This window comes from Clarias gariepinus, chromosome 27, assembly GCF_024256425.1.
Source record: "Clarias gariepinus isolate MV-2021 ecotype Netherlands chromosome 27, CGAR_prim_01v2, whole genome shotgun sequence".
Classification (NCBI taxonomy): domain Eukaryota; kingdom Metazoa; phylum Chordata; class Actinopteri; order Siluriformes; family Clariidae; genus Clarias; species Clarias gariepinus.
Window position 1 is genome coordinate 16053160 of NC_071126.1, and position 23665 is coordinate 16076824.

The following is a 23665-nucleotide window of genomic DNA, read 5'->3' on the forward strand; positions in this document are numbered from 1 at the left end:
TTTTGTAAGACACCAGCAGATGGCAGCACAAGGCTGCATGTACAGTCACAGGGGCCGCCGACCTTCATGAATCAGTGTGCCAAAAGACATTGTCCTGCTTACATCAGGAGCTGTGCAACTGGTGCTATTCTGACCACGTCACCATGTCTGCGATTTGATCATGGACAGCATGTTAGAACAAAAAGTCAACATAAAAATAAGTGAAACTGGGCAAATCTGCCAGAGACATTTGACATCATTCTGCATGTTTACAGCAATCCTGCAATGAGCTGTTTGAGATGTTTTAAGTGGCATGTGCCCTTCAAGAGCGAAAGAACATCACTGGAAGATGATGAGAAATCAGAAAGACCTGCAACAAGCTCAACCCCTGAAAATGTCAAAAACATTTAGCAACTTGTGCATGATGGTCGTCTGAGAATAATCCACAACATGTGTCATATGGAACAATCCAGGCAATCCTCACATGTAATTTGAACATGTGCCATGTTGCTGCCAAGGTCTCCCCCAGAGCTGAAGGGACATTGCGTTGAAGCAACAGTCTTTACAGTGGAAGAGTCCATCATCATCTTCACAACCGAAATAGACGAGGCAGGTCCACAGCATGACCAAGTGGATTCTCATCATCTTTTTCGATATGATTGTGCATTAAGAATTCGTCCGCAGGGCTCAGACAGTCAATACCGAATTCTACTGTAAGGTTTTAAGGCGTCTGAGGGAGGACGTATGGCGAAACGACTGGATCTGTGGGAATTTCACACACAATCATTCACCAACACCACTTGCACATTACAGGAACTCGGCTCATACAGTCCTGACCTCACTTCAAGAAATTTCATACATTCCTACACTCACATCAAGCCATTTCCAAACATAAAGGCTCAGGTTTAATTACAAGCAAGCAGCCAAAACCCCAGCCACTGGATGCAATGCAGTGCAACGCAGCCCAAGCTCAGATAAAAGGGGAGAGTTGCGTTAGGAAGGGCATCCAGCGTAAAACCTGCGCAAAGCTCGTGTGTGGATCGTATGGTCCGCTGTGGCGACCATACGATCAGCAGCCGAAAGACCAACGACAACTGTGTTCTGTTATATTACATGTCAGTGTAAGGTACTGTAGGTGCAATGTCTTTTGGTGAAATGTAAATTTATTTATTTTTCCATAGTGCAAGGTCATGGGGGGATACTAGTTTTCTCCTTTTTACAAAAATACTAGAATCATTCCTTTAAATATGAAGTATGCCAATGAAAAAAGTCAGTCATTTAGCAAAATCTATAAAAAAAAATAATAATAAATCAAAATTCTTTTTTTTTCTCCAGAATTATATTGCTTAAACATTATGTAAAAAACGCACCTTTTATGGCTTTGATTCTAAAAATGGCTTTAGGAATCTTTTAAAGATCAGTTGCACAACCCACACGTGTGGCGTGCACGCATCACTGACGTCACTCCGCGGATGACCAATCACATCGCCTCCATATGTGAACAGGAAGTGGCGACGTTGTGTTCCCTGCTGCTAGTGTTTTTGTCCTTTGGAAGAAAAAAAGAGCAAAGAAGCTAGCCCGATCGTAAAACACGGAATTGTTTTGCTGTTCTGTTTAGGGACCAAAATGAAACACAACGCTAATGTTCCTGCATTCCTCACCAAGCTGTGGACTCTGGTGGAAGATTCCGACACCAATGAATTCATTTGCTGGAGTCAGGTTAGACTAAAGCTAAATAAATATAAATAAATAAATAACTGTACGCTAACTAGAGTGCTGATGAGGAACTTCGCCGTTAGTTGTAGCATTGTTAGCGGCATGCTAAGCAGCGCCACAGACTGATGTAACACCTACGGATGAGTAATCCTTTACATGCTGCGTATTTTTTGTGTGTTAGCCTGTTTAAGCTAGCAACGGTTGTTTACGTTGTGTTTGTTAGCACTGCGGTAGCTTACACAGACCAGCTAGGCAACGGAACACCTTATACAGAAAAAAGTTTCCGTTATAATTCTAATTATTTTTGTTAATGAATACTTTGTGCTGGTTAATGACTCAGCGTTACAGGAAACGGGTCGGCTGTGTTCACACTGAAGTGGCCCAAATCATACACACACACACACACACACACACACTACTGTGCAAAAGTCTTAGGCAGCATATAATCTGTAGTTTTATATGATTATTATGTACAAAGTCATTCACTTTTTCCAGACAAAACTTACAAAAAAAAAAAAACTTTAAAGAAGAATATTTGCATACTTGTAAATAAAGCAACGTATTACATGACAGAGCAGTTTTCAGATGGGAAGAAAAATAAAGGAGATTCATGTTTTGCATAAAAAGGCAAATGTGATAAAAGTCAGGTTTTAATGGGGAATAAGCCAAACAGCTATTTTACTTTTTTTTTTAAACAGTACTGTGCAAAAGTCTTAGGAACAAAAAAAATTGACATAAAAAAAGAAAGGAAAAAAAAAAAAAAAAATATATATATATATATATATATATATATATATATATATAAATAATATATATATAAATATATATATATATATATATATGTGTGTGTGTGTGTTTTTGGAAAAACATTTCCACAAGAAAAGAAACTTTAAGTATAGTTACAAGCAAGGATGATTGGGCCCAAGCACCTGTGCCATCGCTGCCCGGGCACACCAGAAATACAGGAGTATATTTATAAGTAAATGCATTTACTATTGTGACTAATTTTATTGTGTGGATATTCTGTTAAGACCTCAAAAAAAAAAAACAGTTGCCACGTGTTACCTTGAAGTGCGCGAAATGAAGGTGTAAGATGGTGTTTAAGTAGATTTCAGTTGCATATTTATAAGCCTGTTTTAAAAAATGTATAGCGCCATGTGAAGTAGTAATGATTTTTTGTCTATGATTTTTTTAAATAATTTTTGATAAGGGCATTTTCCATTTAAATTTCAAAGTAACAAACTTTCATTTACTGTGGGCTGATTGCGATGAAAAAGCCCAAATACACGTGTGAAAACCCTATTAGATTATTTTTCGCAACTATCTTCAATGTACAGACAAGCTGACTTTACAGTTTTATTATTTGTGTGTATGATGTCACTCAATATGATGTCATCCAGGAAGTTATGAGATCTAAATGTATACAAAAAAAAAACACACAGTAGACTGCTGCCTTTTGCATGAAAACAAATAAAAAAATGTGGCAGAAGTTACCAGAAGAAGCCATATTTTCCATCACACTCAGTAAAACCTAACAGCTGTTTTAATTAAAACGTACTGTACAAGGTTTGTTCATGAAATACGCATGCATCAGGAGTTATATTAAAGGTACTGATGAAATTTGGAGGATTTGCTTTAAGCCAAGTCTGGCTTAGTTAAATTTTAAGTAGTGTAAAATTGTAATTGGACCTAACAGTGTAGATTTGCGTTGCCGCTGATTGATTAACCGAGATAATCTAACTGATCTTTATTTCTTACAGGAGGGTAACAGTTTCCTTGTGCTGGATGAGCAACGGTTCGCGAAAGAAATCCTGCCAAAGTTTTTTAAGCACAATAACATGGCCAGTTTTGTCCGACAGCTCAACATGTGTAAGGGATTTCCTCTTGATGTGCACTGTAATTATGCATTCATTCATTTTGTCAGTCATTAATTCAAGCCAAACTTTTAAAACTTGTGTTTGATTCATTTTACAGATGGCTTTCGGAAGGTGATGCACATTGACACTGGCATAGTGAAGCAAGAGCGGGACGGACCAGTCGAATTCCAGCATCCTTACTTTCGGAATGGTCGAGATGATTTACTGGAGAACATAAAGAGAAAGGTTGGTTATGGCATTGGCTTTACAGAACTCACTTCTTAATAGTAATAAACAAGTTACGTCATCATATTTGCATTCGCCCAATCGGACAAATTGGTTAGCTTCATTTTGTAGGTTTTACGGCATTGATGCAAAGAACTCATTTATGTATGCAAAAGCCAGTTAAATGCCTCTTAGAGAATTTTTCATTCTTACTCTCCTGGGAGTGAGGTGATGACAAAGCAGATTGCATTATGTAGGTTTTACAGACTGGGCAGTTAGTCTGTGTCTAAACATTTTACTTCTACTGTATATTAGGTGTCCAACACCAGACCAGAAGACAGCAAACTGAGGCAAGAGGATCTATCTAAAATTCTCACCAGCGTCCAAACTGTGCACGACAGACAGGAAAACATGGATGCCAGGCTTGCCACTTTGAAACGGTAATTTATTTTTTTGTAACATTAACTATCTCAGAGCATTTCTGTGTGTCAATGCACCTGCATACCGTGATAAAATAATAACAAGCATCTCTCTCATTACCTAATCCAGACGCTTATTTTTTTTTTCCTAGTGAGAACGAGGCTCTGTGGAGAGAGATGTCCGATCTGAGGAAGAAGCATGTGCAACAGCAACATGCTATAAAAGAGGTATGTTAAATATTATCATAACCATTACCAAAATGTTTTGTTGACGTGCATGATGATCAAACTGTAATGTTTTTCTTTCCTTTTTTCCTGTTAGCTTGTGCAGTTCATCCTCACTCTGGTCCAGAGTAACCGTGTGCTGAACTTAAAACGCAAGAGGTAGCTTTTGTTTTTAAAGCCTTTGGCTTCTTTTATAGGTGACTAGATTTGCCTGTGACATTGTTTAAAAAAAATACATCTGTTGAATTCTTGAATGAACAAAAATTTTGACGTTGAAATGCGCAAAATGAACTGGTAAGATCGCGTTTCAGTAGATTTTAGTTGCATATTCATAAGCCTGTATAAAAAAATGTGTGTAGCTTATATGTGGCTGCTTTCAAGAAAGTTACACATTTCACGTGTGTTTCACCATTTTTATTTTTTTTTTAAGTGTACTATGTCACGATTCTTTGTTTATTTCTTTTTCTTTCCTCATTGCCACAAAAGGCCTCTGCTACTGAGCAGTACAGGAAAGAAGTCAAAATTCATTTCCCAGATCTACGAAGAACCAGTGGACCACAGCAACGTATGTAAACGTCCACCAAAGAGTCCTATACGTATACTTTTTATGCTGGTAAAAATACCTTGATAACAGTGTAAAAGCTGAAATCATGAGAATTAGAGACTCTTCCAGGGTGCTAAAGGAAAGAATTAGGGCTGCACCAAAAAAAAAAAAAAAAATGTCTTAATATAATGCTCATTGATTGCAAACTGATGTTTGAAATATGTTTGGTTGTTGAAGCATCCAGATTTATTTTTTCTTTTTCTCCTTCTTTCCTTTCTCCATCAGTCAGCAGTCAGTGGTTTGACGAACAGCTCTGACATTAACGATGATGTCATCATCTGTGACATCACGAACGAAGACGAAGAATTCACAGTGGACTCAACAAGAGTGGTAGATGAGGGGTAAGCTCTCATGGTCTCTCTCCACCTCTATGTGTGTGTGTGTGTGTGTGTGCGTGCAATCGTATGCGCTTTTGTGTTTGTTGACATTTTTAATCAAAGTTTCACTTTATGTATTGTATTTTTTTTGTATATTAAATATTGTATTATTGTATTATAAGTCTCCATTAAAAACAAATGTTAGGCTGCTTTTACACTATGGCTGAAGCACATTTTCCAGTACACATAAACCCGAAGTGTGGCACATTTGCACATGTACACTGCGTGTCGTGCCTTCGCACGGATCAGCAGCGTGCGGTATACTTGCAAGCCAGAAAGGAGAGCACTGTTAAGAACATGACATCATCAAAGTATGCTTTCATCGTATTGGCTTACACAGCTTATAACGGAGGAAAGTACACGAGAGAGTCTCTGACATTTTTTAAAATTTATTTATTTATTTACAAAATATTAATACAATTGGGCAAAGCGTGAAAGTTGTCTTCTCTTAGTGCTTATTGCCGGCCCTCAAACGACTTAAACATGGTATCTGTGCTAAAAAGTGTCTCAACTAGTTGAAAAAAATTTTTTTTTAGATCATATAACATAATTAAAAAAAAAAAACTTAATGTCTCGATCCATGCTTTGTTTTTTTGTAAATATGCATACGCGTTTATATTTTTATCAAATTAAAAAGGAAAGTTTGCTAAATACAATTTTATTCCCTTCTATGTAGCGTCTGTAACTTTTCATGTGAAAAGACATAAATCTAAAAATGGATTATTCTAAAATGCAAAATTGTAAAGATATCGCAACATGAATTTGACATGGTTACGAACACTACAGATTTTTTTGTTTGTTTTTTTAAGCTTTTACCAAAAAACAAAATGTTTTCCTGTAATTTTATATTGTATTCATATGCTTTTAGAAGCTTACACCAATTTTAGTGTCAGTACTAAGAAGAAATATGAATAATTTGCATTTTAAATGATTAATGTTTGAAGTGAGACACTACAACTGAGAAATAGGCATTTTTGAGGCACATATAAAATGGCTGAAGTTAGCTGCTTAAAATTTTTACGTAAGCAAAATTGGTTACTTTCCATGTTGCATAAACTTAAAAATATATATATATTTTCTGTAATATCTAAATAACAATGATAATTTTTTTATCAGCACCATAGTGTGAAAGCAGCCTTAAGTATATCTTGAGTAAATAAACATGTCTCTAACATTCATTTATACCAGCAGGCTACATGCTCTTCCTGTCACTATGTGACTTTAATGTTTTAACTTGATTTAAATTGGGCTTTTTTTTAGTGCAGTAAGGTAGGGGACAATCATATATTTTTTCTGTAGGGATGTTGAATTAATTGAGGTAGACTGTGACAACAGCAAGACCACGGAAAAGCCGAGCACAAACGGACAGAGCTCCACAGACACTACGGTTCGAGCTGAAGGAGAAACATCTGTCAGCATCCAGCCGACCTGCAGCGCCTTGCAGTTAAAGAATTGTTCAACCCTGAGTCAAGAGGACCCTATGAAGATGATGGACTCCATCCTTAATGAGAGCGGAACCATTTCTCAAAACATTAATCTTTTGGGCAAGTAAGTCAGAAATGGAGTTTGTCCATTAGAGATGGCTTTATACATCTTCTCCAGAAACGGAGCCAGTTCTTGTTGAGACAGCTAGTAAAACCTGTTTAACGGTATGCTTCTCAACCTGGTAGTAGCTGGCCCAACATTATGAGAGCCAAGCTGGATATGCTGGATATAAATAGATTTATTTAAAAAAAAAAGAAAGAAATGTTTAACAAAAAAATGTACACATAAATATGAAGGACATCAGCAGAAATCCGTTTGGTTTGGTTTGGCTTAAACAAGCATTCACACGTGCAACTTTACTAAAAGATTGATAAAGCCTAAAGTGAGTTAAAACAGACCATTATGTAAAACATAAACGGGATAGCATGAAACTCTCATTAGTAGATTTGCTGGTAACGACATTAGCAGAAAACACCTGACTAATTAGACTTGATGTCACACTATAGACTCAGACACAAATCCGAGTACACTTGACCCCAAAGTCCAGTCTGCCTTGGTCTGCAAAGTCTCATGGTGCCGTGCTTGAGTCTACAAGAACAGTTGTTCTTGGGCACGATATATCATAGTTAGGCACGATTTGAATCCAATATAAGAAGCCAACCGTACCTTAACATGGAAATGGACCACTGTTTGGAATGTGATGTTATGAACACGTCTTTCTCCACCGATATCTTTGTAAACAAGTAGGCTTTGTCGTCACTTTAACCATATACAGTTAGTACACAGTGAAACGAAACAACGTTCCTCCAGAACCAAGGTGCTAACATGCAACATAAATTTACAACGTAAACAGAAAAGCTAACTAAGAAGCCTATATATCTCATCAAGCACCAAACAGCCGTAACTGAAAGTACAAGGATGGGCTAGCAGTCACGCTTGACATTTTCTGTGAAACATTAATATCTGGCATCATGTGTAGTAGTGCTGGGCAGTTAATCGAAAAAAATTAAACATTCAGGACATCTAATCCACTAAATCTTGCTTATACTTATTATATATATATTTTAATACTTATCTATTTATTTTAATACTTTCCTTAATGTGTAAGTTTCCTTACTGTCCCCTTAAAAACATCGTAGTGGAACATGGAGAACTCTATCAACATATACCAGCTTTTAAAATTGAGCATATTTATATTACAGACTTCGTCTGTGAACTATTAGGCAAAAAAAAAAAAAAAACACACTAAAGATAATCATTCATTAATCATAATCAAGGTGAACTGTTCAATTTAATCATGATATCAAATTAAGGTCATATCGTCCCAGCACTAGCATGAAGATTTGATGAATTTGAATGTTTTTACTCTTTGTTGTGTTTATCAGTGGTTTGCAAAAGGACTAGCAGCTACTACTCCTAGCTATGCTACAGGAGAGAGTCTGTTTACGCAAGTGTACTTGCGTATGGAACGATTTTACTTAATGTTATGTTAAAATGCTTTTCTCTCCCAATTCAAACAGTTAAGAAAAAAGTATTTTTGTAACTTGAATCGAAGCACTATTGTTGCCCTAGGGAGGCATTGTTTATTAACCAATATGATGTCTTAAACAGATTTGAGCTGATGGACTACTTGGACAGTATCGACTGCAGCTTGGAAGACTTTCAGGCCATGCTGTATGGAAAGCAGTTCTCTTCTGAGGTTTGTGTTTCTGATAATGGACATGAGCTGACGTCATCTCAGTCATCGCTAATGTCTGACTTTCGTTCTGATATGCCTCTCAGTTCATGTTCCTTCAAAACTTTAATTTGAGTGATGAATGACACCAGTGTGTGATACCAATAATATGATTTAACAATTCATCCTTGTAATAATCCACTCATAATCTTTGCCACAGGAAAGCGGTTCAAACTCAAAAGGTGAAGATTCTACGAAGACCATGAATGAAAATTCCAGTGCAGGTAAGTGTGTTAACATATTCCTCATTAGGTGCTCATTGTCATTTATATACAGTCGACCCCCCCGAAGTCGCAGTTCAGAGTTTGTGGCCCCAGATGTTCGAAGATTTTCCCTGAGAGCCTAACTAATAATTGTTTGTGGATTTGTCATAATTGAGATGATTATGGCTTACAGCTCATAAAAACCCTAAATCCACAATCTCAGAAAATTTTAATATTGTAAAAAGGTTCAATATTTTAGGCTCAAAGTTTCCCACTCTACTCAGCTAATTAAGCCACAACACCTGCAAAGGGTTTCTAAGCCTTTAAATGGTCTCTCAGTCTGGTTCAGTAGGAAGCACAATCATGGAAAAGACTGCTGACCTGACAGTTGTGCAGAAAATTTTAATTGACCTCCTCCATAAGGAAAAGCCTCAAAAGGTTTATTGCAAAAGAATTTGAATGTTACCAAAGTGCTGTATCAAAGCACATTAATAAAAGGTTATGTGGAAGAGAAAAGTGTGGAAGGAAAAGGTGCACATGCAGCAGGGATGACCGCAACCTGGAAAGAATTGTCAGGAAAAGGCCATTCCAAGGTGTTGGGACTTTCACAAGGAGTGGACTGAGGCTGGAGCCACCACACACAGACAGATCCTGGACATGGGCTTCAAATGTCGTATTCCTCTTATCAAGCCGCTCCTGAACAACAAAGAACATCAGAAGCGTCTTACCTGGGCTAAAGAAAAAAAAAGGACTGGTCTGTTGCTCAGTGGTACAAAGTCCTCTTTTCTGATGAGAGCAACTTATGCATCTTATTTGGAAACAAAGGACCCAGAGTCTGGAGAAAGAATTGAGAGGCACACACTGCAAGATGCTTGAAGTCCAGTGTGAAGTTTCCATAGTGTGTGTTGATTTGGGGAGCCATCTGCTGGTGTTGGTCCACTGCGCTTTATTAAGTCCAGGGTCAATGCGGCCGTGTACCAGGAGATTTTGGAGCACTTCATGCTTTCTTTCACAGACGAGCTTTATGGTGATGCTGACTTCATTTTCCAGCAGGACTTGGCACCTGTCCACACTGACAAAAATTACCGAGACCTGGTTTAACGATCGTGGGATTACTGTACTTGATTGGCCAGCAAACTCGCCTGACCTGAACCCCATAGAGAATCTATAGGGCATTGCCAAGAGAAAGATGAGACATGAGACCGAACGATGCAGAAGAGCTGAAGGCCGCTATTGAAGCATCCTGGTCTTCCATAACACCTCAGCAGTGTCACAGGCTGATAGCTTCCATGCTACGCCGGATTGAGGCAGTAATTGCAAACCAAGTACTGAGGACATATGCATACTTATAGTTTTTAGAGGTCTGATATGGTATGTACAATCCTTGTTTTATTGATTGCATGTAGTCTAATTTTCTGAGATTGTGGATTTGCGGTTTTCATGAGCTTACCCTAGTTTCACCTTTTAAGTTGCATTACTGAAATAAATTAACTTTTGCATGATATTCAAATTTTTCAAATTTCATCTATGTGTGTAGTGTGTATGTGTATATATATATATACACACACTTAAGACATTACTAATGTAAAAATTAAGTATTTTACTTAATACATTACTTAGAGGAATAATATTTCATTCTTCTTAGTAATGGCGCTTTATTTGGCTTATTTTAGTTCTTTTTTTATGGAGCCATTTCAGCTTTGGAGGTGTCGGCAGTGCTGGCCAATGTTGCCGTACAAAAAAATAAATAAATAAATAAATAATCATCTTTTTTAAAATGCATCCGATATTCTGGGGAATTTTTTTTCTATCATTACCACAAGCCTTCACATAATATTGATAATTGAAGCTCCCTGTCACACAAGATAAACAGTGGTATTTACTGAGTATGTGTGAGGATTTTATTTGATTGTTTTACTGATTACTAGAAGCCTAATACAGTGAAACCTGGGATTGCAGATAAGTTGATCTCCGAGAGTTTTGCAAGGCGAGCAAAAATTTTTAAAAATGTTTTAACTTGATAAATGAATGTTGCACTAGTGCGCATGCACTTTGTCTGCCATGTGTCGTGATTACAACTAAGCCAGTGGTTTTTCTTTCTCTCATGCTGCGGGATTGTGGGTAATCATGTTCCATGCTCAATCTTAGTGCACATGTTTTACTCGTACAGTTAAAATCCATGTTGCGGGTACTGTTTACTAAGGCATTGTGTGCATGTAAAGCATTTTTTTAAATTGCGTGTCCACGGCAACGCAATGTCACATTTTCTACGAAATCCTCGAAAGGATTTCCATTATTCCAATTTCCATCCGCTTTGAAATACGAGTGCTTTGGAATACACAGATCGAATAATGCTCGCAATCCAAGGTTTAACTGTAGCTCCAAGGCAAAACTGAAGACTTAAATGTGAGGCACAAAAAAAAATCTTTGACCAAACTGTAACACATTAAGTGATCTTTAGGAATCAGCATAGAGCCAAGAACTAAAGGGATAATTGTTTCCGTTTCAGATAAACAGTTGATTCAGTACACCAGCTGTCCCCTGCAGGCCTTCCTCGACGGCTGCAGTCCTCTCCCTTCAGTTGCAGAGCCACAGCCTGAGGATCTAAACCAGGCTTCAGTGAAGCAGAACACAGACGACACTGTGGACCTCCTGCAGTCGTCTCTGCAAGCAGAAGAGCCTTCACGCAGCTCAATGATCCGCCTGGAGCCCCTTACTGAGGCCGAGGCAAGTGAGACTACGCTCTTCTACCTGTGTGAACTGGACTCAGACCTGCCTCCCGCTGACCCACCACAGCTCAACATTTAATGTTGGAGGGAAACAAAACAAAAAAGGACCAGACCAGGACTTTACTCTTTTTTTGTACATATTCATCAAAACGATTATGTATTTATTTTATGCATTTCTTTTAAATGCACTTCATGTCGCATTGAATTGTGACATTCCCATATGTTGTCATGTCTGGCTTTTTAATCTTGTTCACCGTTTTCAGGGTTACGTTGTAGCCAGTCTGTTACATTAGATTGTATTTTTTCTTTTTTTGTGTTTTCTTTTTTTTTTTTTTCTCATGTTAAGTTCCTTGATCATGAGATTGGTTTGGGTGGGTTTCAGTCATGTGACATGCTATAGAAGTGCCTGTGCTCAGATCTCTGTACATAACAGTACTCGTTAGCTCAATAATGTTCTGAAAGTACAGTGATTTGCCTTTCTCTATATGCTTTTGTCAATAGCTCAAGCTTGATAATGGTATTAAAAAAGTTGCAAGGCATTCAAGTGTCATCATTGCTGTGTCGATGTGCATCTCACAGGCTTAACATGACGTTTGTTGATGTCTGTGTGATTTGGTTCCCGTTTTATTTGAACGCTTCTGAAAACTACATGACGGTAACGACAATCAGTTGTTTAAACCATAGCTTTTATTATTATATAATCATAATCATCGTATATAAACTACTTTTGGCCAATCCTTAGACAATGTGTTCCTTAAACACTTAACCATCTTTAGACAGACACATTTGTTCAATCTTAAAATGCATGTCTTTGAACTGTGGGAGGAAACACCAAGCACAGGGAGAACATACAAACCCCCATGCACACAGAGACAGGAATCGAACCCGGACCCTAAAGGTGCAAGGCGACAGTCAAGTCAAGTAGGCTTTTATTGTCACTTCAACCATATACAGTTGAATACACAGTGAAACTAAACGTTCTTCCAGGACCAAGGTTTCTACATACAACATAAATTAACTAGCTAACTAAGAAACCTAATTAGCTGGATAGCTGAGACATGACGACAGAAATTAACAAAAAATTAACTAGCTAACTTCGAGACCTTATTAACTGGCTAGCTGGGACAAGACAGATTGACGTTTTTGGCTCTTTGGTCTGTGGGCATGGAGTTTTCATGTTCTCCCCGAGCTTGCTGGGTTTCCTCCCACAGTCCAAAGACATGCAGTTTAGGTTCATTGGAGTTCCCAAATTGCCTGTTGCTTCATGAGCCACCATTTTGAAACTGTAATCAGTTGGGCTTTATTCAGACTTTCTGCTCTCACTCATCCCTCTCATGTACATTATTAAATCATCCTTCTGTTACACTTACAGATAAAAGGGTAGGACGACCACATGAGAGGAATGGGGGGCTTTAAACCTTTATTGATTCAGACAAGATAGATTACAATGCACAATGTCAAAGTGACAAAAAGGAAGATGAGAAAAAAAAACATCAATGCATCAACGCCTATAATGTTAACAGCAGCTACTAGACTAATACCTCCAGCAGGCTGGTAACACACGTGTATATACGGTATAGAAGCAAAATACACATATGAAGTAACAGATCACTTCAACATGAGTTTTTAAAAGCGATGAATCAGTGCAAAAACATTTTAAAACGCAATACAACACAATAAAACTCAACTAATCTGTGCAAGTTGCAAATTTAAGGATTAGCACTGTGGCGTTTTTACAGTCCTAACTAGAAGCCTGGGAATTCATTAACATGCACCAAGAATGCTAACACTGATGTTAATAAAACAGCATTTTACATCATGAGCTATGTTTCAGAAGTAATATCCCAAATGTCATGATTTGATGCAAATTTATAGGAATGAAAAGAAAAAACACTGCAAATCTAAACTTCTATGTAGAAATGATACTTGCAATACTGAACTTTTATACAGGAAATTTTTAATAAAATGTATGGTGTTCCTATAGATTTATGAATAATTTATAGCAAAATGTTTTAACAGTACTGTCAATCCCAAGCTACTTTTTTTCCCCACAATGTTTTTTCCAATCAATCGCTCCTTATTTTTCATTCAGGACGTGGACGTAGATAATCCTGTAGTCAACAACCAGTTTTAAACCTCTTATGACATACAGCACAAATAAATATCACTACATTACATGCAACAGTTAAATCGAAAAAAAACAACAACTGAGGATTAACTACACAGGAATGCACCAGCTTTAGCCATTTACAATTATGAACCGACCGACCCTTCATTTACAGGCAGATATTCACAATTTCGAAGGGCGAGGTTTGGTTGAAGCTTTTTTCTGCCCCGTCAGTCGAAGTCACGGTTGGTGAGAACAAGCGGAGCCACCAGGGTCCACACGTAGAGAGAGATACAGATCCAGCTGGAGGAGATCTTCACCCACACTGACGGCCACTTGCTGGTCATCGCCTCATAGTTGGCGTCAGGGCTGGAAAAGAGAAAGTAGATATTGTGTAGGCTGTAGCAAATGGAAATATACAAACAGAGACAGGGAAAAAAACAAAAAACAATACTAGACTAGGTTGTTCATACAATTTGTAAAGTGCAACTCTTTAGCCGTCATGCCTTGACCGGTTGCTGTAATGCCCTATTAATTTTGACACCATCTGTCATGGTGCCTTGGTGTCCTTTGCTTTTTTTTTCTTTTTTTTTTAAACATACATATTATAAAACTGTAAATTGGGCGTGTCTGTACATTGAAAATATTTGCAAAAAAAATATTTGGCGGGGGGGGGGCACACAAAATGAGTAATGGGTGTATTAAGGTAACACAGGATTTTTTTCATTGCAATCAACTGTAAAATTTCAATGGAAAACACCCTAATATTTTAAAAAAATTGTTAGTACATCCTAAAATTTAACAGATGGTGCTGTACATTTTTTAATACACGCTTATGAGTTTGCAATTGAAATACACTTAATAAACACAATCTCTCACCTTCATTCCGGACATTTCACAGTAACACGTAAAAAATACAGATGGTGTTGTACATTTAAAAATAAAAAAAATAAAAAAACATGTTTATGAGTGTGCCAAAGTCGCAGGCACATCTTGTTAGCAAAATATATCTGGATATCATCAAGTAAACCGCTGAAACTGCGTTACAATTTAAGCCCAGCCCTTTCCAGCCTGGATCACTCCTCTTATTTCAAACATTATAGAAAACTAAAACTGGTGAAATTTGTTTCATTCATGCTTCCTAATTGGCGGCACATACTCAGTCTGCCACAACATGCTACTAGGCCTCTGTTTAATTTTGCACCGTGATTTCAAGAAATGTAATTTCAAGGCAGCAATAAGCCTTAAAATATTGATTTGTTTTATTTTTTTATTCTTTGTCTCTCGGCTGTCCCATTTCAGGGGTCGCCACAGCCCATCATCTCTCTCCATCTAACCCTATCCTCTGCATCCTCCCCTCTTTCACTGAATCCATAAATCTCCTCTTTCTCTAGACCTCTCCTCTGAACATGTCCAAACCACCTTAATCTGACCTCTCAAAAACATCTAATATGGATTTGTCCCTCCGATTGACTCATTCTTGATCCGATCCATCCTTGTCCCACTACTGTCTTGAACATTTTTCCTTTTATTCTTGCAGATAATCTTTTATTATCACACAACACACCTGACACTTTTCTCCACCTGTTCCAACCTGCCTGCACACGCCTCGTCACCTCCGTTCCACACTCTCCGTTGCTCTGGACCCCAATTTTTTTATTTTTTTATTAGTATTTTATGAATTTAAAGTAAAGTATGTTCAGTTGTCTTTACAATAGATTGTGTGCTATTTTCCATAATCTAGGTGATAAATGTGCAAGGTCATAAGATCATTGAATACATTTAGTTTTTTAACTAATTTAAATATCACATTCTTCTCATCATGTAAGGTAAAAATGTATGATAAGGTAAAAAGATGTCTTCCTGTCCATATTGTCCAGATTGCCAAGTTGCCTCGGGGTAAAACTTCGAAAATGCTTCAGTTCTCCTGCGATTTGTACAACATACAAGACAAATACCAAAATGCAGCTTGAGACATGAAATCCATAACTTGCATCTGTCAAAGGTTATTGATTTATCTATTTGCACCACACATATGTTCAGTATATATTACTGTATAGTTTATTAAATCTATTTTGAAAAAAAAAAATTTATATTAAGTTAGCTGTTTTACTTCTTGATTGTTTTGAAAGTCTGACCTAAATATTCTAAACTTTACCTTATTAAGAATTACACATCTTTAAAAGTCTATTTACATACATGATTTGCCTTGCCACTTAAACCTTTCTCAGAGCTGCTGTTACAGAAAACTAATCAACACTTTCAATGTCCTTTCTTTCTTTTTTAACGCCATGCCAGGAACATATGGCTATGTTCATGGCGAGAAGCATTTTTGTTATTCAAAAACTAGATAAGATCTTTATAATTTATTTTTTTCAAGAATTTTAAAACCATACTTGGATTTACTTGTTTAAAAACTTTTTTTAAGTGTCGACAGAGTAAACCAAGTTCCTTAAGTAGTAAAAGAGTTGCAGTCAATTAAAATATGTTTGATGGACAACTGGGTTCTGCTTGATGAACATTGTGGTGGATTTTCTCTTGACAGTAAAAATGTGTGGTTTTTTTGTATATTTTGTGTGTTCTATCCTGCATCTTGTATGGGTACTTTCAATGTTCAATAAGCCTTATATAAGACCTATATCTGGAGAACAGGACGCGATTATAAAGTTCCGACTGTAGCTCTGGCGTACCTGTACCAGTTGGTCAAAGTCATCATAATGTACAGAGAGGCCAAGAACAGCATGAAGTGGAAGAACGAGTAGCTGTACGTGACCCCGTCCTTCTCGTTGTCCACGGCCCGGTTCGAATCGTCTGCCTCGTCAGGCTCCGGTGATACACCATCCTCGATCAGGGCAGACTCGTCGCTAGTCAGCGTCAACTTGTTGACTTGAGAATTATTGGAATTGCGGATGCTGAGGGAAAAAATCAAAGTTTTGTATTTACGGGTTTAAAAAAAATTTTATTAAAAAAGTGCCTGTAGAAACAAACAGGAACTGACCTGGAATACAAAACACACATCAGGAACAGGATCAATCCCACAATGCCCTGGGCATCCCACCACTGAACCATGTGACTCTGGCCAGCCGGGGTGGTGCTGTTCAGGCCAATAATGCCCAGAAGACTCGGGTTGCATTTGCGGTCTGAAAAACAAAGCGACACACATTTAAATCAGTTTTTTTTTTTTAAACAGTAGCACGTTGCTTTAATATGTCCGAATAATTACCAGGCTCATTCGTCATAGCAGACCAGGTCAGATACATAGTGTACAGGGTGACAACGGAGGACTGCAGGAGACCAGACCTGGGCTGTGACTCCTAAATGAAAAAAGGAAGAAGAAGAAGAAAAAAAAGACACTTTCAAAAAAAGTCTTTATTACTAAACCGTTATTAAACCTTTCTCACATTTTTTATGTGACTCTGTCTATGAAAAATCAGCTAAGAAAAAAAGAAACAGTGAATCTCAAAAAAAAAAAAAAAGGCTTTAGTTGGGTTTTGCAGACAGGGGGAACTTTCTTTTAACGTTGTTTAAACTGATTGTGATGTCAGTTACCTGAATTTTGGGTAAGACAGACATGACGGAGGCTCCCACGCACAGCAGCATGTTGACACTGATGAAGGCTTTGTTCTCAGTGCAGCCATCAGTGTGGGTGTAGTACACGTAGAACATCACCACAGACACCAAGGACAGGGTGTAATTCACGGCTGTGGCACTAAGAAGCGCTACGAAGCACACGGAACAGTGGTGAAACAGAAATATTACAAGTGTAGCTCTTACCCTTATTTATTTCTTTTTTACTAGAATTAGTAACTTTTTGCAACACAATTTTGTTTAAAAAGGAAAAAAAAAAAACATTATGCTAAAAACTTTTTTTTTTCATGTGAAAAGTAAATGCTATTCCTGGATATTCTGGGACAAAGTGTTGAATCCTATTGTTCAACTAGAGGAAGTGGACTGCTTTCACCTAAAACTCAGCAATGCCTTTAAGTAAAAAAAAAAAAAAAAAAAAAAGAGAGAGAGAAAAAAAAAGCCCTCAATATGTCTGTGTGTAAACAAATCACTTCTCATGCTTACCGGCATACCAGCAGCGAGAGTTTCCTTCCTCCATCTTTTCCACCCAGGACTCATTCCAGGAGTGAGCAAAGTCGATCAGAAGCACGAGCTGAATCAGAATGAAACAGAAAGCACCAGCCATGCCGATGTAGAACCACACTAAAGGAGAAACGCGAGAAACGCTGTTAGTTTCCTGGTGTGCTGAAGAACGTAGAGTTTATTGCTGTCATTAATGTAATTATGAACATCATGACTGGAAAAATAGACATTACCGGTTGTGAAAGGACCCTCAGGAATGAAGAACGCTCCTACGGTAATAGCAGTGGCTGCAGCAAACTTAAAAAACCAAAACCTGCATGGAATTGTAAAGAAAATTAACAACTTTCACTTACAGAAAGGAAATGCATATCTACAGCTATGTCATACATATTTGGTTGCTTTTAGTTTGTCTACTACATTATATTGAAGTTGGAATTAAAGTGTGAATATGAGTGGTGTAGAAATAACACTAGGTAGTCCTACACACCCGTTATGCACAGAGGCTCGTGGATCTTTGCTGCTCTTAACCTTGATCATGATAAGAGAGAACAAAAGGAAGAACATGGCCATGCCAAAGCACACGCGGTACACGGCCTTGTAGCCCACCAGCACGTCGCAGTTCACATGTCCCTTTACGCCTGGGATCGAGGTTCCCATTCCTCCCTCACAAAAACCTGGTATCTGCAAACACAACACATTCTCAACATTTACTTACAAGTTGTTTTTCTCAGTGGGCAATACAGTTGGATTAGACGTAGCATTTTTACACATTAACAGGTAACAGTGGCTACCTTCTTGAGTTGGCCCTCCATGCCAGGCATCAGCATAATGCAGGCGATGACAACCCCCAGAAGCAGGAAAAAGGAGTAGATTAGACGGGTGACCGTTGAGTTGTTTCCACTGGGGCAACATCTACACAGAAGGCAAGGAGCGCTGCCACAAAGGCAGGGGATCTAAAGAAAAAAAAAAGACGGGGTTGTATATTAGAGGTAAAGGCTGGGCAAAAGGGCAAAACCAATTATTAAAATTATAGTCTTCAATATCAAAGACTTCCAGGCCTATGTTCCACCAGGTTATTTCTTATTTACATGTAATTTTGGCCGACAAGTTATATGGCCACCATTTGGTCACTTCTACCACCAGGTCATGGTCAAGTCCGCCATCAATAAACTGATAATTTTTTCATATAAATCAACAAACATACCTATACAAAATGCATACAGATCACCATCCACTGACGTGGATGATGTAAATGTCTGCAGCTCTTATCCTAAATCTCAATGTGGTTTTGCAGCTATCCTGTTATTCTGATCCTGCTCTTCTGCACCTTAGGATTTTGTATCTTCTTTCATTTGGTACTAGATGCTGGTGTAAATTAACGATCAGGGTTAGGCCCCCAAGTCTCTCACAGATTATTATTATTATCTAGATAATATTATTTGCTATTCTTCAAAATTTTCAAATAGATTAGTTAAAATTTTTTTGAGTAAATGATCCATTAAATCAGTTATTCTAAGAAACTGAGGGTGTGTGTGAGGGAAGAAGAAAGTGTGGACCCTGATGGAAGAAATGCCCAAACGGTAGACTTGACAAAATACCTGGTGAATTTTGGTGTGCCTTTGCACAGCAACATTTGCTAATATATGTTAAATTTAATATATCTGTTTGTACATCAATTTCCTTGCTGCTGTAGCGCCCACTTTTCCCCATCTATCCAATCTATTTAACTATAACTTATAGTAATACTGTAACTTTGTTGTTTTTAAGAAAACTAAAAAAAATATATTTTAACTGAAAACAATTTTTAAAATGCCAACAATGCATCCTACAAAACCCTGCTTAAATACGTTGACTATCAAAGACAGAAAATATGTTTTAGCATTTGTTATTAGCACTTTGAAAAAGGTAGAATAAAATAACACCATGATAACTATCAAAATATCTAGGTGTCAATTGGATTTGTATTGTGATTCGGTTACTATACTGATTTTATAAATATACAATTTCTTTTTTGCTATATACAGTTTCATCATGATAATAATGTATCAGCTGGTCCCTGGTAAGTCACATAGTGTTGGAGGAAACCAGGGTACCTGGAGGGAAACCCAGGCAAACTCCATACAAACAGACCTGAGGCGGGAATAGAACACGAACCCTGGAGGTGCGAGGCGACATTGCTAAGTTAACGACCACGCCAGCGTGCCACACTCTTCAGATTATCAAATCATTCTTATTACTACAGATCGTGTAAAAAAAAAAAAATACTTGTTTAACCTGACAAAGGGAGAAAATAATTATAATGATATTGAGTACATAAATAAATACAGGAAAACTATGAGGGTCCATAACAAAAACATTTTACCATCAGCCTGGTGATTAAATGTAATTTTTAATAAAATAATATATATCTCATGATCATATTAAATGAAGGTATTATGACGTGTGCAGCTACCAACATGACGTCATGGTAGAAAATACCGAAAAATGTCGACATCAAAACTGGATTAAATAGACAAATATTTAGTGAAGTGAAAAAATAAAAACAAGTAAATTATTTTTTTTCTTTGCTTGTGTATGACTTATTTGTTGCTAGCTGTCATTTCACTCCTGACACATGATATTATATATTTTTTTTTATCATCGTGGCGCAACACTTTCGATGTTAGCAAAACAAGCTATGCTAAGCTAAGCTAATTGAGGCCAGACCAAGACCAAGAGTGGCGTAATCACAATAACAGAGGTTACCATGCTTCCCAGACCTAATTACACGATTCAACATGACGCTGGAAAAAGTATGTGATAAATCTAATAACGTCAGCTTGTCATTGTTGTCGAAATATGACAGTTAATAACATTAGCTAGCTAGTTAAAAACATTAACAACATAATGTCGCTAGGCCAAATCGAGGAAACACCCAGTAAACATGTAGAATAAACCTGATACTAAACAAGACTGACAGTCAAATATTGAGCATAATGATTGTACAAAGATGCATTTAAAAATTAAATGATGATTAAATGATTTGTAAATTGAACACCGTGTACAATGACAGTTTAAAATGCAAGTCACGACACTGCAGCTGCCGCAGTTGTTATTATTATTACTACTATTTCACATAATGACCTTCCCAGTGGCGAGCAGGATGTGATTTTTGATATGCATCCCTATAACCTAGCTGTAATTAATTACGCATTAATAATATTTTTTTTTAAAAAGTGCAAACCCACCCAACTCGCCACAGAACAAAGCCCGAGCACAGAGCCCATCTTCTCACTCCGGAGTCTCAAGGCGAACTGATAAACATGGCGGCGGTGTGTTTACGCCAGTCAAAGCGGCACCGGCGCAGGAGCAGCACTTCAAAGTAAAAGTCCCGATGTGGACGTCTGCTCTGTGTTTTTAGTGTGGTGCACTGGAAATTTACATTATTTTTGGTTCAGCCAAGGAAATAATAATTATTATTACTATTTTTTTGATTTGGCAATAGATGCCAGTGTAAATTACCTAATTAAGGTTATGCCCCTTAATCTCTCACAGATTAATAATAATAATAATAATAATAATAATAATAATAATAATAATAATAATAATAATCAAGACAATATTATTTGCTGTTAACCAGTGTCTTAAGGTGGATTGTTTTGGATTTTTCTGAAAAATTATTCATTTAATTAGTCATTCTGAGAAGCTGAGGATGTGTGCTGGTAGTAGAAGGAGGAGTCTGATAGAAGAAATGCCCAAACGGTAGACTTGACAAAAGACCCGGTGGAAAAAAAAAAAAAGAAAAAAAAAAACTTAGTGGAGGAATTTACCTGATGTAAGAAATGACCAAATGGTAAACTTGATAAATGACTTGGTGAAAGAAATGACAAAATGTTAGACTTAACAGACTTGTGATTGGCACATCACCTTGTGCCCTAAGCCTCCTAGGATAGGCTCCAGGTCCCCGCGACCCTGAATACAGGATAAAGTGGTATAGAAGATGACTGAGTGAGTGAGTGAGTAAGTGAGTGAGAGTAAAAGACTTGCGATCTGGTGAAAGAATTGACAAAATGGTAGACTTGACAAAAGACCTGGTGGAAGAAATGACATGATGTAAGAAATTACCAAATGGTAGATCTGACCAAAGACCCGTTGGCAGATAACCAGGTAGAAGAATTGACCAAATTGTAAACTTGACAAAAGACATTGTGGCAGAAATGACCTTGTGGTGGATTTGACAATGACCTTGTGGTTGTAATGACCAAATAGTATAAGTGACCAAATGGTACACTTGACAAATGACCTGTAAGGGTTGCCAACCATCCTGTGAAATACAAAATCATCCCGTAATTCAAAGCTTAAAAACTGTTCCGTATTAAACTGATATGGGATTTTATTTGTTATGTATACTTGAGAATCAAAGTTAAATCTATAGGAGAGAAATATTTCAGGTCAGACTACTAAGATGTGGTGATTTATATGAGACAAACAGTTAGGGGATAGATAGAAACCCCTTCTTTCACTCAGCTTGGCTGTTATGGTCTCTACCAAAACATAGAAATGTGACAGCACAAGACTCATGACCCAGGGTGGCATTTTGCCCTGGTGGCTCTGAGTACTCAGAGAAAAAATAAAGGCAGTTCAGAATAACTATACAGTTTGTGTGATTGGTTTTCTATCACTTCTATCACAGCAGTCAATGTGAAAGGTAGGGGTAATCCAGTGGTTAAGGTGTTGGACTGCGGTTTGGAAGGTCCCAGGTTCAAACCACAGCACCATCATGTTAGTACATACTTTGCTTCATGACCACTACTTCCAACCCACCTCAGAATCTGACAAGGTGACGCACGAACTATGGACATCTAGCAGATATGCTTTTGGATATAGGGGTAATATAGTGGAGCAACCATATAGGTAATATTTGTCAGTGGACCCTTAACCAATGGCACAATCCTAGCCATAGGTTGCAACTCATGGAGAATAAGTCAGCAACGGGTGCAAGGGACCTTTTCTCTATTGGACCTGTAATTGTGTGTGTACTGTATGTGTATACAAAGAACAGTTAATGTACGTATATATGTGCAGAGAACAGTGTGTGTTTGCATGCAGAGAACAGTTTGTGAAGTGGGAGTGTTTTACTCTTACCTTTACTCCGATTAAACATCGGTTTAACAATATGTTCCAAATATACCAGTGCACTAATTTATGGGGGGAAAAGGATTTGAAGTCAAGCTTTACATTCTTTTGTGCCATTTTACACCCCCTCTGGAGCACAAGTAGGATATAAACATTATCTTAAATTTACAGGATTCCTATAAATATCATCTTTCTAACTATTTATTCATCCTATTTAGCTTGAATTGTAAATAAATTAAAGAAATAAAGTTAGTTTTTGTTCGGTCACTAGAAGCAGAGATCACTGACAGACCATCTTTTGCTGCCAGGGGGAGCCAGAGAGCATGGTCTTAATTATAATGGGGGACCGAGCCCACTTGTGCCTGGCTCTATTTGAGGGGATCTTTCAAACAACTCAGTGCTAGTTAGTGAGCATCTTAGATTTGTTTTTGTGAGATGACAGACACCATTTGATTTTGGATCAGGTGGATCAGTTCTTCTGATGCTCCAATTTTTGAGGAGAAACTGAGAGTTAAACAGAAAGCCACAACAGATTAAACAGAAAACACATAGATGTATAGTTCAATAACAGATAGCCTGCTTTTGAATCATACTTGATAAATGGTATTTTTTATCTAAAAAGGTGATGCAAAATGTAATAATTTTACTGTATGAATTAATTTAAACACTTTGTACATGTCAAATTAACAAAAATATGTTAAACCTGGACGTTTTTTAGGGCTTATTAGAATATTTAAAGAATAAGCGGCATAAAGTGCCAAAAAAAAGTACTAAAGAAATTTGCAATATCTTGTGCATTTG

General features: G+C 37.4%; 2 protein-coding genes across 4 annotated transcripts; one reads left to right on the plus strand and one right to left on the minus strand.

Moving 5' to 3' along the window:
- The first annotated feature begins 1470 nt into the window (after positions 1-1470).
- Positions 1471-12092, plus strand: hsf2 (heat shock transcription factor 2). Of its 3 annotated transcripts, none has more exons than XM_053489318.1 (12): positions 1473-1698; positions 3456-3564; positions 3670-3797; positions 4092-4216; positions 4348-4423; positions 4518-4579; positions 4907-4985; positions 5250-5365; positions 6701-6949; positions 8498-8589; positions 8804-8839; positions 11298-12092. In XM_053489318.1, exons 1-12 carry the CDS (start codon positions 1606-1608, stop codon positions 11630-11632), a joined length of 1500 nt encoding a protein of 499 aa, XP_053345293.1. In that variant the 5' UTR covers positions 1473-1605; the 3' UTR covers positions 11633-12092. The 3 variants fall into 3 exon arrangements, with proteins under 3 accessions (XP_053345291.1, XP_053345293.1, XP_053345292.1); XM_053489317.1 differs by having other exon boundaries at positions 1474-1698; positions 8498-8585; positions 8782-8845; positions 11334-12092; XM_053489316.1 differs by lacking the exons at positions 6701-6949; positions 11298-12092 and having other exon boundaries at positions 1471-1698; positions 8498-8585; positions 8782-9024.
- Positions 12093-12947: 855 nt separating this feature from the next.
- On the minus strand, positions 12948-21047 carry serinc1 (serine incorporator 1). The gene is made up of 10 exons (XM_053489109.1): positions 20977-21047; positions 18541-18702; positions 18237-18430; positions 17983-18062; positions 17732-17869; positions 17210-17379; positions 16884-16974; positions 16659-16800; positions 16351-16572; positions 12948-14029 (listed from the first exon to the last, which is right to left on the minus strand). The coding sequence occupies exons 1-10, from the start codon at positions 21013-21015 to the stop codon at positions 13891-13893; spliced, it is 1377 nt and encodes a 458-aa protein (XP_053345084.1). The 5' UTR covers positions 21016-21047; the 3' UTR covers positions 12948-13890.
- Positions 21048-23665: the final 2618 nt, after the last annotated feature.